This window comes from Manacus candei, unplaced genomic scaffold, assembly GCF_025592945.1.
Source record: "Manacus candei isolate 608988 ecotype Guabito, Panama unplaced genomic scaffold, ASM2559294v1 h1tg000067l, whole genome shotgun sequence".
Lineage (NCBI taxonomy): Eukaryota > Metazoa > Chordata > Aves > Passeriformes > Pipridae > Manacus > Manacus candei.
In genome coordinates, this window is record NW_026138115.1 from 12,987,388 (window position 1) to 13,002,943 (window position 15,556).

Below are 15,556 nucleotides of genomic sequence, written 5' to 3' on the forward strand. Positions count from 1 at the left end.
AACATCCAGACACTATTTTAAACAGTTTTGCATGAGCATGTGATGGTCCTTGTTTTAGTTTAGGCATGAGAGGTTTAAGTTCACTGTTGCAACAGATCCTCAGCTACAGGATGTCTTGCATTGTTTCCAAGTAGTTTAGGTTACAGCAAAACAAGAGAACAGAACAAACTGTTACTAGCAAGAACTGGCTGGAACAAGCTATGACAATTTAAAAATTTCCACCTGAAAAAAACCCCAAGATCACTGATTACAAAATGAAAAGCAGTGCCCCTACCGTTACTACCCTGGTGGTGTAGGGTTTTTTCTGGAAGAAAACATGAACACTGTCACGGGATACGCTTCACAAAACTTGATCTCATGACCCAATAAGGCTGCTGTTTTACAGATCTCAAAATAGCAGGCTTTGCTGCTGTGTCAGGCTAAAAAATGGGAAAGTTAAATACTTTTTTAATTCAGATGCCAGTAAGATGCAGATCTAGTTCTTTCAGCTTACTTCCAACAATGTGCACTGAGCCAAAATATTTATTTAGTAAACCTGGACATTGACTTAATGAAAAACAGGACAAAGAAGGTAGAGAAGTATGCCACATATTATTCCATGTCATTAAAATTGCTGTAATATATCTGTATGTACTCACTGCACCTAAACTCCCGATCTACCACTCTGTCCTTAGACTGTCATCAGCTTTACAGTGAAATTATATGGCCAAATATTACGCATTACAAGTTGATTCAGTACCACATTGCTCTTAAGAAGTATCTGAAATCCTAGAGAGGTTCACTATTGCCTGCCTTATAACATGATTGTTGCTTGTTAAGGGAGAGTCTCACGAGTGAAGTGGTGATTGGTGACCTTCTTGGCCACAGTGACTACAAAGCAATTGAGTTTAAAATCTCTTTTGACAGGAGGAAAAGTGCTAGCAAAACCTCAACTCCGGACATAAGGAGAGCAGAATTCAGGCTTCTCGGGAAACTAATTGGTAAGGTCCCCTGGGAAAACCCTTTTGAAGGTGCTGGGGTCCATCAGTGCTAATTACTTTTTTCTTTTACCCTGAGATTAGCTCAGTTGGTCAGAGCATGGTGCTAATAACACCAAGGTTGTGTGTTCAATCCTCAAATGGGCCATTCATTTAAGAGTTGGACTTGATGATCCTTGTGGGTCCCTTCCAACTCAGAATATTCTGTTATTCTGTTATACTAAGGGCATAGGAACAGGCAATTCCAAAATGTCGGAAGTCAAGCAGGTGAGGCAGAAGGCCAGCTTGGCTGAACAGGAATCTTCTCTTGGAGTTAAGGCAAAAAAGGAAGATGTATGCCCAGTGGAAGCAAGGTCAAGTGACATGAGAGAAACAAAGATGCTGCTTGACACTGTAGGGAGAATATTTGTGCACCCAAAGCTCAACTGGAGTTGAAACTGGCCAGAAATGTAGGGGACAATAAAAAGTTTTTTAAAATACACTAACAGGAAAAGACAGCACAGAAATAACATCAGCCCATTAGAGGATAAGAATAATCACCTCACAAACTGGGACACAGAAAAAGCAGAAATGTTTAATACCTTCTTTACCTCTGTCTTCAACACCAAAGACAGGCTAAGAGGGTCCCAGTGTCCTGAGCTGGAGGACCATGGCTGCGAGAATTAGAAACTCCCAGTCGACCCTGAACTTGTGCGGGATCTACCACTTAGCTGGATCGCTCTAAGTCTGTGGAGCCTGATGGGATGCGACAATACTCATAAAGACATCTGATGTCATTAGCCCTCTTTGGATGATTTTTGAATAGTCTTAGGAATCTGGAGACATTCCAGTTGACTGAAAGCTGGCTAATGCATTTACATCCTTACACTACAACACAGATAAAGAACACTGGTAAAGAGCCAGTCCAAATTTAGTATAGGTAACACTGATCTAGGTCTAGTATGCAAATAAAACTCGATCCTATTCCTGTTTAACTACTCATGCATTCACACTGTAACTAGATCTGTAAGTTTTCAGCACTAGCACAACAAACCACAAAGATGTGGAGCTATCCCAAGTCTGGTATCGCTCTTGCTAAGCCATACCCGAATTAGAAGTGTTAGGATTGTACCACACATACTCTAGTTTCTTTGCAAGTGCCAGGTTTGGAACAGAAGGTGATAACAGGTACAACTCAACACCAGCTATGGCTGGTAGTTTGGTTGCAGGTGCTATCTGCTCCAGGGTGTGAAAAATGTAATTATGTGTTACGCATAACACACGGGGCTTTCCCATTTGGTCAGGTATCCCCACCTGCATTACTGCCTTACCTTCAATAACAAAAAGCTTTGACTGAAAAAGAAAAATCCCCATTATTAGTATGAAAAGAGAATCATGAATTTTCACTACAGGGAAAACACTAGCAAAAATAACATTTCAGTTGCTGCAATTTTAACTTTGCTTATTAAAAAAAAGCAACATTTACAGCTAATATATTGTAGACAGCTTATTTCCTCATCTCTGAACACAAAATGGGTTGTTCTGCATTGCAAAACAGGCATGCAAAACAATGTATGAACAAACACCCACTCCTCTCAGAACCATCACCTGAGTTATACAATGCCATACAAGCTCCAAAATTTAGAATTAAAGGAGTTGCAGGGAGTTTTGATACTAAATACTATGCAAATGAGCTCTAGTCATATGGCTCTCTGATTGTCGTCTTCCTTTTAATTTTCAAGGAAGTTCAAGAAGTCATTAGTGAAGTTTTCTATAAATTATTAAAGCTGATCAAGAACAAATTATCAGTGGATTATATTTTATGGCAGAATAAATGATGACCTAAGTCTGTTCAAATTCCAGGTTGTTATACAACTGGAGTATTAGGAAGAAAGATCCTGGAGTGTTTCAGAAACTCAGCCATCACTGACAGCTGAAACAACACACCTTTCTAAACACGCCATTAGTTGCACAAATGTGCCAACTGTTTCACAAACCCACACAGAATCCTCAGATAACCAACCCAAAACCAGAAGCAGAAGTGCTTCATTTTATCATCTGTACTACACTATCTGACATGAGGGAAGCACAGAGGCATGAATGAAAATTCAAAAAGCTTTGTGAAGTCAACAATTCACAGTATATCTGAATCTCTTCAACTGAGTTATCACATAAGGTTAGCATTGTCTTTTATTAAAACCACCAAACACAGAATTGCATCTTCTTTACTACAATGAACTTGAAAAATACACATTCAAGGGGCTTTAACTGTAAAGCACAAAGAAAAAAATTACACAATTCCAGTTTCTGATGACTTATGAAGCCTTCCCCAAAGGTCTTGAAAAAAATTCAAAGAAAATTTTGGAATAATGAAAGCCAATGTGGGAAGAGCACAGCAGAAGAATGAAGGTAAGGAACTAAGTTGTATTAGCTTGGCACTCTTTCAAGAAGACTCAACGTGTCTGTGCAACAGCTAAAACTGTCTGGTAATCTTCCCTTTCTCCTCAGTGTCTCCTTCCTCACCACTTCATCTCCATTCTTCCTGCTGAGGCTGGAACCCCTTCAATTGAAGCAAAACAAAAATGCATTTTTCTTTACCTTCACTCAAGTTTTTGCTGTCTTCTCTCCTAACCCAGAATCTCTGAAGGAGCAAGAGCAATTGCTTCACAGAGACACTCTTGTTGATGGATTTTGTCTTTTGGCCACATCCAGCCCCAGCATTGCTTCTGGCACTGCCTGCCAAAGCCTCAAAACCTGGTAGGTGACTAACAGCCAAAATCCTAAAGTACACTGCATATAGAATGTGTTCTATATGCACATAGAATATGTTCCCTAAATAAATATTAGCTTCAGAGCTGTTTAATTACAGCAGACGTCTGTTCACTACCTGTACCCCAAATAAATTAGTGTAAAGGACTGGACTGGAGCTCACAGCTCAAGCTTTTTCCTTCAGTTTTTGCCCTATATCCTCCTACAAACCTGAGCAAATATTAAGATCTTCTTAATTTCCCCACAATTAAACCAGTAACGTTGTAAGCCTTTTAACATCAGGGCAAGGAGAGAATGAATGTGAATGTAAGAATTATCTCAGGGGACACACACCACAAAAACTGATATATAACTTTACACTAGGAGCCAAATAGCTCAGATGAAAAATACAGCTCAGAGTATAAAACTTCTCTTAAAATACAATTAAAAGGCAAGCAATCATCACAGAACACTAAAAATCATCAGGCATTTGGATAAGTTTCATAGAATTGAAAGTTGAAAAAATTGTATTAAAAGGAGATACAACACATTTCAAAAACCTCTGTTTTATTTGTACAGAGTAAAATACATCATATAGCGAACATTGTTTCCCACCCATAATCTAAAGCCATCAGTAACTGTTTTCTTTTCACCAACCATCCTGGCCAGAAGCACAGACAATGGAAATGGGAATGCTAATTAGTCTCTCTCTGCCAGAGCTACAAGGTGCACATCAATCTCTGCTTCTGTAAGGATCCTGAAAGAACAAAAAGAAATCTTAAATAGCTTAAATGATTCTTCCCCTTAAGTTCCAATATTACCACCTAATATCTCCACAATTAAGTTTTATAGCAATGCATCTTTCTACCCTTTAAAGTCCTGCTGCCAGGGCCACAGGCTGACATTTCAATTCTTTTTGAAAAATAAAGGAATAATCAAAGGCACTAGAGAAAAGGAGGTAACAAATGGTGGAAATAGAACAGGTAATTCTTCACAAGTAATACATTTTCAAGTTAGGACCTGGTAAGAAGAATGGGCATGGCAATTAGTAGTATGATTACTCCATGTTTTCATAGCCTTCTCCCTCTGCTTGTTATCTGCCCTTTCTGAAAAGGACAGATGACCAATAAATAAAGTTTGTCAGAAAGCTAGCACTTGACACTTGAGCAGCAGTAGAAAAGCAGTAATACAGCTCCTGCACGCTTTCTCAAAGATGTTGAGCTATTCTGTTGTTCTAAGCACACACCACCAAATGTAAAACCACCCACCATCATTGTGTCAACTTCAAAAAACCTTAGGAAGGAAACATTTAAAAGATTGCACCTGTAGGACCCAATGGTTTGAAGCCTCCCTCCAATCTCCACTTACAAAGTAATTAGACTAAAGTAGCAGAGGACTTTATTGCCTATTTAGTTGTTCCTCTCTTTTTTTCTTCTTAAATAAATAAAAGAACCAATGACGGCTTAAGGCAGAAATAACTGAGCCCCTATGAAGCAAGTCAAACTTATCAAAATTTTAGGTAAGCTGTATCTGGAGGGTTGTTTTGCATTACAAAAAATCCCCAAAGCTTTTTCTTCCACGTTTCATTCATACTTCTGTATGCATTATACACATACTTCATTGTGCCTTCAGAAGGCTGTCCAGTACACTGTATCCGATGTGAAGTATTCCTGCCCTCAACAGGAAGACTTCCAGGTGTTGTCTTAACACACTGACCAAGTAATCTTGGTCCACACAGTGTGCTGCATTCACACTCAGGCAACAATCAGGGAGGGAAGAAATAACAGGTGCCTTGCTTTCATGGTGGATAGGAATTCAGTGTGTTCAGGAAGTAAAAGTTCAGCCATTTCCAAATCACTACAGTGATTTTTTAAATCCAAGATCTTTTAATCTTGTCAAATTTAAATAGAATATTTCAAATCATACAAATTCACATTCTATTAACTATATACTGGAGATGTTAAAAACTGCTACATTTACAAGATGAGCAAGAATAATTTAAAGATTAAATTTAGAAAAGGATTAAAAAAAATAAGGAACTTGTAAATGTTTCATAATGTACACCAGACTTTACTGCATTAATTGGCACGACGATGATTTGGAAGTGAACTCCAGCTACCAGTACGAAGAAAGATTTTTATGCTTCTAACCATGAGAGCACAACTAGACCAGATGTAACTACATTTCAATCATCAGGTAAAACAATACCCTTTTAAGAAATGAAAGAGAACACTTTACTGAATCCCTTAACCATGTCAAACGTTTTAAAAATGTATTATTTTTTTAAAACAATGTTTTCTACCCCTACATGTTTTGAAGAGTTACAAGTAAAAAAATCTCTAGAACATCAGCCTCTGGCATTTATCTCTTTTCTTGATTTACGATTACACAAGAAGGTAAAACTAATTGCGAATAACCAGAGAAACACACCAAGTTTTATCAACACTGATCACCTACCTGAATTTAGGATTTTCCACCGTGACTACACCAACTTCTATTTCTGAAGGTTTGAAATCAATGGACAGTACAGTAGATAGGCATGTTATTGCTGTCTGAAAGATGACAAAACCCCTCATCATTAAATATAAAGCACTAAGGCTTTTCTTTTAAATAGACATAGCATTAACAACTACCCTTCCTTCTGGTTTAAAGTTATTTCCTTTCACTTCAAAACCTCAGCTTAGAAGTTCCAAATAGTTTTTCCTTGCTACAGAACACAGTACCTCTCCACTCCTCTCCCTAAAAAGACCAATCTACAAAAAGCAAAGGACAAGTCATTTTCGTAGTAAAAAAACCACACAACAAAACCAACCTTCTATCATGCAAAGATCCTGTCTGAAATGCCTTCTAATATGAAGATTGTTTTAAATGCGACTAAAAGTAAGTCATACTGGTATTCCCAAAACCAAGCACTGTAGTAACCAACCACCAGCTACAATGGGAGTGCTACAATTACAGAATCTTCTTCAGCTAACATAAAGCAGAAAAAGCAGAATAGATGACTATTTAAACATTTGCAGAATACCTTCAAAAGATTTTCTGGTTGGAATAGCTATTCTTGCTATGGCAGCAATATGGAAGTGCAAGGAAAGCATAAATGCCTACCTGCATTTCTCTATATTGCAAGCCTACATGCAGCACATTCATTAAAAATACTTTAACAAATCTTTATTTCCTTCTGCTGGCCTACCTCTACTGTCTGTTCATATGTCCAGTCAAATTTCTTCTTTACTTTCTTTTCAAGAAAACTGGTTGACTCTGTCTGTTTAACTCCTGCAGCTGTGGCCTTGAATCCACAATAGTAACCTGCTGGATCACACTTGTATACCTGAGGGCCGTGTTCTTCATCAATACCAATCAAAATCATACCTTGAAGAGAAAATTTGTTAATCTTTTCATTTCCCAATTTTATCAATTCAATTCAAGAATAGAATGGATACTCCTGTGAAAAAACGTGCACGCACAGCAGTACATTTCTGGGAATCAGTCCATACCTGGAGCTGCGATTTCCTCTTTAATTTGCCATTTCTTATGAGCATCTCATTACCAGGTGTGACTCAGTTTAGCACGAACCATATTTCCGTGATTCCCAAGGAAGGCTACTCATTAAAAACGCATTTTTACCACGCTCAGTGTGTAAAGAACCACAAAGTCAGGAAACACAAAAGTTAACCTAGCCACAGCTCACATCCTGTGTTATATGACACAAAGTGTAAACAATAGTTCCATTACCATGTTGCTTTCTATTAGAAAGCAACTTTACAAACATGTTGAAAATAATGGAAATATTAAAAGATCGAATTTAGATTTCTCGTTTATATTCCTAAAAAGCACTGAAAAGCATTATATACCTTTTCCTCTTTTCTTTAAAGAAAAAAAGAATCTGAAATTAAATGGAGAAATGGAGAAATCAGGACAAACTGAATCTCTGAAGACCATTTGACCAAGTTTAAGCTGGATAGATTTCAAGTAACACAAACTGATCACATCACTGAAATGCATGTGTTCACTCTCGCTTCTTGATTTACAGCTGCATTGTCACATTATGCATATTAAAAAATAAGTCAAATGAAATACTTGCAATAAAAACTCAAAACAGAACAAGGTCAAGATTTTCAGTTATTTTCACTTTACACTTGTGTAACTTTTTACCAGTGTTTACAGTTGATAAGCTTCTGAGCAGCAATATAATAGAAAAAAAATCCCTTCATATTTTTAAAAGAGACTAAGGGAAGTCAAGAAAAATACATTTTTATTCATGTATTTTAAAAAAAAAATTTCCAGTAGTATCAAGGCATGGGAAATGCCAAGGGAAGAAAGAAACAATCATTCCTGAAAATTACAAGCATAGGAAAATTGCCCCATCATGGAAACTGTGATGCAACCTTGAATGTTGCTTCTTTAGAGAGAAGTTGTAGTGCCTACTATGATTATGAGAAGTGATTCATCAATTCTGAAACTATTCTTCTCAAAAGAAAAAAAAAACCTGGCAAAACCCAACCAATCAAAAAAAACCCCAGACAGAATGGTTAATGAAACAGTAGCTGAGAAAACCCTTAAGTCTTTTACCTCAGTTCCCAAACACCCTATGAGCACAGTTATAATTTGCTTACAGTCAAACGTAAGAGAAAAAACAAGTCAAAACCAACCTCAGAACACACAGATGACCAGGAATATCTACAAAAATATGACTTTTCACACAACTTTTTTTTAATTTAAGCTGCATTTGCTGTTATAAAACAAGCTGTAGAAATATTTGCAAGGGAAATATTTTTAGCACTTCTTCTCTACATTATATACATGATGGCTAAGTTAAGACCAAAACTAATGCAGATCTGTCCTATGCATACTACTTAGATAAAACCGCCACAAAATCTGCACAAGCATAATTGCACTCTCCATCTGTCTAACAGCCATGTTTACCCAGACACAATGTATTGGGCTTGCATGGCAAGGTTTTGGCATGGAGGGGACTACAGAGGTGGCTTCTGTGAGGAGCTGCTAGAAGCTTGCCCCATGTCCAACAGAGCTAATGCCAGCCAGCTCCAAGATGGACCCACCACTGGCTGAGGCGGAGCCCATCAGCAACAGTGGCAGCACCTCTGGGATAATGTATTTAAGAAGGAAAAAAAAAAGTTATTTGTCAGAAGCAAAGAAGCAAATACAGACAGGATAGAGAGTGAGAATAGGAGAGAGGAACAGCTCTGAAGACACAGGTCAGTGAAGAAGGAAGGGGAGGAGCCACCAGCGCAGAGGTTCCCATGAAGACCATGGTGAGGCAACTGAGGTCCGTGGTGGAGCAGAGATCCACCTGCAGCCCCTGGAAGACTGTGCTGGAGGAGGTAGATGCCTGCAGAAGGCTGTGGCCCCATGGGAAGCCTGCATTGGGGCAGGACCTGTGGCCCTGTGGAGAGAGGAACTCATGCTGGAGCAGTCTATGAAGAACTGCAGCCTATGGGCAGGACTCGCTCTGGAGAAATTAAAGGAGGACTATCTCCCTTGGAGAGGGAGCAGGGGAAGAGTGTGAGGAGTCCTCCCCCTGAGGAGGAAGCAGCAGCAGAAACAATGTGTGATAAACTGACCACTACTCACCTTCCTGTCCCCCTCTGCCTGAGGGAGAGGTCGAGAATCTGGAATAAAGTTAAACCTGGGAAGCAAGGTAGGGGGAAGGTGTTCTGAAGATTTGGTTTTACTTCTCAGCATCCTACTTTGATTTGCTTGGTAATAAATTAATTTCCCCAAGTTGAGTCTGTTTTGTCCATGATGGTAACTGGTGAGTGATCTCTCCCTGTCCTTATCTTGCCTTTCATGGTATTTTTTTTCTCTCCTGTCCAGCTGAAGAGGAGAGTGATGGAGAAGCTTTGGTGGACACCTGGCACACAACCAAGGTCAAACCACCACAAACAGACACCATTAAAAAGAGCATTTCACACTTACAGACCTCACTCTGCAGTGCAAACAGACTAGGCCCCAAAAACTGAAGTGAAACAGTGTCACACATTTTAAAGAGGCCACATCATTTCAAATGCTGAGTCAATGGTAAAATCATGGCTCCAATTCAAGACTTTCATTTGTTCTCTCATTTGGCTGTTCATGCCTCTTACTCCTTCAGCCCATTTTGAAAATGAGTGAGAATTTCTTATACAAGAACTTGCAAGCTTAGACAAGAAACAGAAGAGATTAATTTCACAGACTATACTTACAGCAACCAAGGGGCCTCATTTCAGCATTTTGCGTATAGACCTGAGAAATATCTGCAATCCTTTTACACAGCATATCCACAGGGATGTCATAGCCATACTTGTACTTCCAGTTAGCAGCCTCATAGCGGGCTCTCTGCACCTGGGATCTGCTGTCAGCTAGACAGAAAGAATGAATATTAATTTCACTGAACATATACCAAGTTTATTTCCAGCATTGCCTGAGAATGCAAATTCCAGGTCCAACTTTACACTGTCTTTAAATATACCCATTAGAACTAGATAAGTTCTCCAAAACTAGACTGAGTGGAACAAACCTCCTAGAGCATTTATTGATATTATATGATGCAAAGCTAGCGAACCACATAAAAAAACTGACATGCTTTAAATATTTAAAAAAAGATGGTGATTAAATACCTGTCATTCCTGTCATCACACAGCCAATATTTTCAGTGATTTTGAATAAATGAGTCACTGTGTTGGAATCCAGTAACTTGTCCTAAAGAGGAAATAAAAATAATCTAATAGAAAACACTGTCCTTGAAGTTTAAAAAAAAAAAACAAAAACAGACTCTGATGCTCTGCTATCTACAGAAGAGCCCAAAAGGACCCACTAACAGCCAAAAATTGTTTTTCAGGCTCTCCACCATTTACTGCTGTAGGCATGCAAAGGAAGAAATAGGAGAACAGGGAAGATTAAAACTGCAGTATCTGGAAAAGAATAACAGCAAGAACACGATCTACATCACAGTCCTTTTCCCTCTGAAGAAACTTTCAGAACCCACATACAAAACCTTGCTCTCTTATTACATGCTGTCCCCCTTTAGACACAAAAATTTACCACTTTTGTCAACAATACATCATCACTGAGCCAAAACACTCATGAAAACCTCTTCTGCATGCTATTGGTATAACATTTTCTCAGTAGCAATTAAAGAAATCAGGGAACTGATTATGGACAACTCAGCCCTTACAAGCCAGAGCAATGTATGCATGCTAAAGTACAGCAGAATCAACTTTATATTTTAGCTTTATCTCTTCAACAACTACAGAGGAAACCAATATTGCAGTATTTGGTGAGGAAATTCACAGCTGAGCACTAAATGGATCTAGAACTTGTAATAAGCAGGATAATTACATATTCAATTCAAGCAACAATATATGTCAGTGCTAATAAATATAATATCAACGTTGCGGAGTCTCACCCCCACCTTTTTTCTACTCTCCTTCCAGACCACCCCTCAAAACCAGACTACTTACAGGTACTTTCTTCTGTGTTACAATTACTGCAGAATCCTTCCCACGAACAGCTACAGATGTAAGTCCACCTTGGTTTATGGCCTTAAATGCATATTCTAGAAAAACATATAAGTGTTAATAAAAAACTTGCGTCAGAGATACTAGTACAATTAACTCTGACACATCTTCCCCCCACCCAGGAATCTTGCCAAGTTGTGGCCTTTTTAATATTTTAATACTTGTGCAGCACTTTGTGTCCTTAAGGTCTTCAGTACAATGTGCACAAGAACTTTCTGACAGTTATTGGAAGTCATTGACCACTGTCACTGCTTCCTTCAAATATTTCTTATAATTTGCTGTTTCGTTCTGTTCAAGCTTAACAGCAACAGAATATGTTTTAAAACAAAAAGGCTGTTCTGATAAATGGTTCCACTTAACCTACAGTAACCATAAATTCTTATAGAAGAAGTTTAGTATTTTAAGCATTGCTACCATTGCAAGGATATAAATTTATTTTCTAGTTCTTAACTGATATAGATGAAAACTGATATGATTGACCAGACACAGGAGATGGGTTTTAGCCTTACTATCACATTTTCTGACTTGACATTCAAATACTGTAATGCTTTTATTCACTTTTTAGAATGAAATCTACACAGATGCCAACTAAACAGCATTATTCATATAAGTACAATGGATTAAGATTTACTTGAAATGATCCATGAAACAACTTTAAAACCTGTTTATCTGGTAACATATGATAAACATTCAGAACTTTTTAATATCTGGCTAAGAAAGGCAAGTTTCAGGCAGCAGCTAAATGTGGGTGATTTTTCTGTTAGCTACGCAAGTGAAACCAGAATTTAGAACATGTCTACAAACAGCACAGTACATTGCCAAAACTATCTTCTAAAATAATGTGAGCAAGAAACTCAGCTGTTTTAAAAGCTGCATTTGGATCTATGGAAGAGACTGTAAAACAGAAGAGTAATAATCTGAAGATGAAAAAAACCACATCTTGCAATACCGGGATCTTAATGTTCAATCTGCTGAGTCAGTGCTGAGGAAGGGCTGACGGTCAGGTTTTTATGGCACTGTATTTATTACTCTCAGACATAAGAGCATTTATTGGTTACCCAAACATGCCAAAAAGGATGTTCTCCCTTTTCCTCTGCTAGATGCACAACTCTGCTCACCTCTTCACTCCCCTCCCCTGGGATGATCAGTGCCAGCCTGCAGTGAAGCACAGAACCCAGTGAGATGTGAGCCAGCACTGCCCACAAACTGGTCACATTTGAAGCTCCAAACCCAGGCTCTGCAACACTTGTTTATTCATGTGTAGAAACACCTGAAGGCAGGGTATAAAGCAAATGGACAGAGCAGGCTATTTTCAGCAATGCCCAGTGATGGGACTGAATCAGAGGTGACTGGAACAAACTGAACACCTAAAAACACTTTTTGCCCGTGATGGTGACTGAGCACTGGCACAGGTTGCCTGTACTATTCAGAACCTGTCTGGACATGGTCCTGGACCACCAGCTCTAGGTGGGCCTGCTTGAGCAAGGGGTTGAACCAGATAATCTCCAGAGGTCCCCTCCAACATCAGCTATTCTGTGGTTCTGTGACACAGGTGGCAGCAGGAATAGGTGCCCTCACAAACTAGTTTTTGCTCACAAGTACTGACAACCAGGCTTGCTGAACTGCAGTCCCTTCTGGCACTGGTACTATTACCATCTCCATTGCTCAGTTTTCAAAGAGACAAGCCAAAAGGTGAAGTGGCTCTTACAGTGTAACAAATCCAAGTTGCTAGTGGTGTTTTAAGTCTGTTTACTTCTGTGTAAGTACTTCAGTAGCACTGCATATATTCTCTCTGAGAACAGTAGCCCCTTGCTGTTCCCTGAATATATCACAACAGTCAGAAATTTGACTATAATAATTTTCTTCACCCGCCAGGACTCTACTTAGAAGAAACATCATCTTTGAAGAGTGGAACTAATAAGTAGCAAGAGAACGCTGATGTTCTGAGGGATTTTAACCACAGTAATGAGAAATAACTGTTAGTTTTCCCATATGAGATCACTTCAACAGCACATGAATTTTTTGAGCTTTGGAAGCAGAAGACAGACCTAAGAAAAAGTACAGGCATTTCAGTCCAATATCACTATGCTGAAAATCTCTGTTCCTGTTCTGCCAATTCCAGAAAAACTTCAAGTCCTAAGGCAACCTTAAAGCAACACATGTCCATGCTCATCCTTGACAGCCCCTAGTTAATCTGAATCCAGCACAGAGATAAGGATAAAATAGGTAAATTTAGATATCTGACCACAAGCAAACATGAGATTTCTGCCCATGCCGTGGCTACCAGCCTGGCTGCAGGTAAAGTGAGCTCACTCTTGCCTAAAGGTAACTGCATATCTACATATTTTTCTTCCTATAGCATACAGGTACTTAAAATATCTTTATGACAGCTTCAGGCTGTGTGCAGAGGCTCTCAAACACACATGCAGATATTTGCTTCTAAGACACTGTTAAAAGGTATGGAGATACTACATATTTGTCATATATTAACCTAATGGCTGAATATACCCAGGAGGCAGAAAACAAGGCTCAATTTCCTCTCTACTACAGAATGCAGAAAGTATTCCCAACAAGCAGTACTGCAACAGAGAAACAGACCGAAAAGCGATGCAGACCAACCAGCCCGTTTTAATGGTGACAGAAAGTTGGAACCCCTGACTCTCCTATCACAGAACCACTGACACCCTGTGTGAGGAAGCACTGTCCCTACCATCTGTATGTATAATGCTTGCCATGCAAGCTGTATACAAGCATTACACATGCTTCAGATACAAGACAGTACCTACATGAAGGTATCTCATACAGGTAACTTTCTGCCTGTGTACAGACACCCATACACAGGTGCTTTCCTTGTTCCTCCCTGAAGAAAGGATTGCTCAAGACTGGGCCGCCTGCCCATGAAGCCTAATCCACACAGGCTTCTTCCTGAGAAAAACTCAAGGGCAGTCACAAAAGAAACTAATGGCTACGACAGAGAATTCATGCAGTCTGATGCCAGCAATCTCCCTTCCTGGAGAACAAATGGATGTATGGACATGCCATGCAATGGATGTGCAATGAAGCCACCACAGCCGGGGAGGAGCCACTAAGCTCCAGGGGAAAATGGCATCAGGATGATGCTGCAAAACAATTAATCTGTCCCTGTTGTGCGGATCCTCCAGGAGCCCTCTCAGCCAACTGTCCTGCCAGGCTGGGAGCTGACTGCACTGTCCCTGAGCATCCTGCACGAGGAGCACCATGTGCTTCCATAAAAGCTGATACACTGTAAAAATAGGAACAAAAGTGGTCTATGGAAGAAGCTGAAGCAAGGCCGCAGTTTCATGGCAGATTGTTCAAAGGAGCCTGAAAACAAAGGATGGGTGCTGCTACCTCACAGGCCACGGCTTACAGAACACACGGCACTCAGGTGTAACAAGGAAGCGCAAGGGTTACATCCAAAAACTGACTGTCACTCTGGCATGCAGGGTTTGAGGCAGTTCAAGTCCCATTTCAAAAAGCTGTCGTAGTTCTCAGATTCCAAAACGCAATGCTCCTAAGCTTGGCAAGACTCACAAGAAACACTTAAGGAAGAATAAACAGCCCTTGGATAACTGCAATCTTGGTCTCCAAGCATCTGAAATCGAACACCAGGAACTCACAGGAGATCCCTCCCATGGCAGGGGACACTCGAAAAAGCCCATCCTGGCTCTAAGTTTTCCTTATCTCATGGGAGCATCCCTTTCCCAGGTCCCCACGCCGGCACGACCGGGACAGCCGCTGCTCCAGGCTCCCACCGGGCTTTTCCCCGCACCGCGCGGGACCAGGCCAGGCGGGAACCGAGACTCCCGAGCCACGGGAGGCACCACGTCCCGCTCCGCACTGGCCGCCAGGCTCGGCGGAGCTTCCCCGAGTCGGCCGCCGCCGAGCTGGGCAGGCCGGGCCCGTGACGGGGCAGTTCTGCGGCGGCCCCGCGGGGCGGACACGCACCGACTTGGTAGAGGCGGCCCTCGGGCGAGAAGATGGTGATGTGCCGGTCGAACCCGGCGCTGGAGCCGCGCGACATGGCGGGAGCGGCGCGGGAGCGGCGCGCGGCCGGGGGAGCAGTGCGCGTGCAGGGCCCTGCGACACACAGCGTCCGATCGCTTCCGGGTCACGCGCCCCTCCCCTCCTCCGCGCAGGCGCCGAGGCGGGCGCCGCTCGCGCACAGTCACGCTCCCCCCGCGGCGCTGCGCATGCCCGCTCGTCGCGGGCGCCGCCCGCTGCCCTGTCGCGACATGCGGAGTCACTGCGGCAGGGCCGCTGTAGCGCGGGGGGGGGGGGGCACTGTGGGGCAAGAAAAGCCTTGGGGTGCCAGGC

General features: G+C 41.0%; 1 protein-coding gene across 1 annotated transcript; it reads right to left on the reverse strand.

Moving 5' to 3' along the window:
* Nucleotides 1-4,254: 4,254 nt before the first annotated feature.
* PSMA6 (proteasome 20S subunit alpha 6) lies at nt 4,255-15,364 on the reverse strand. Its single transcript, XM_051806295.1, has 7 exons — nt 15,188-15,364; nt 11,165-11,259; nt 10,322-10,403; nt 9,908-10,063; nt 6,895-7,073; nt 6,162-6,256; nt 4,255-4,461 (listed from the first exon to the last, which is right to left on the reverse strand). The coding sequence occupies exons 1-7, from the start codon at nt 15,261-15,263 to the stop codon at nt 4,404-4,406; spliced, it is 741 nt and encodes a 246-aa protein (XP_051662255.1). The 5' UTR covers nt 15,264-15,364; the 3' UTR covers nt 4,255-4,403.
* Nucleotides 15,365-15,556: the final 192 nt, after the last annotated feature.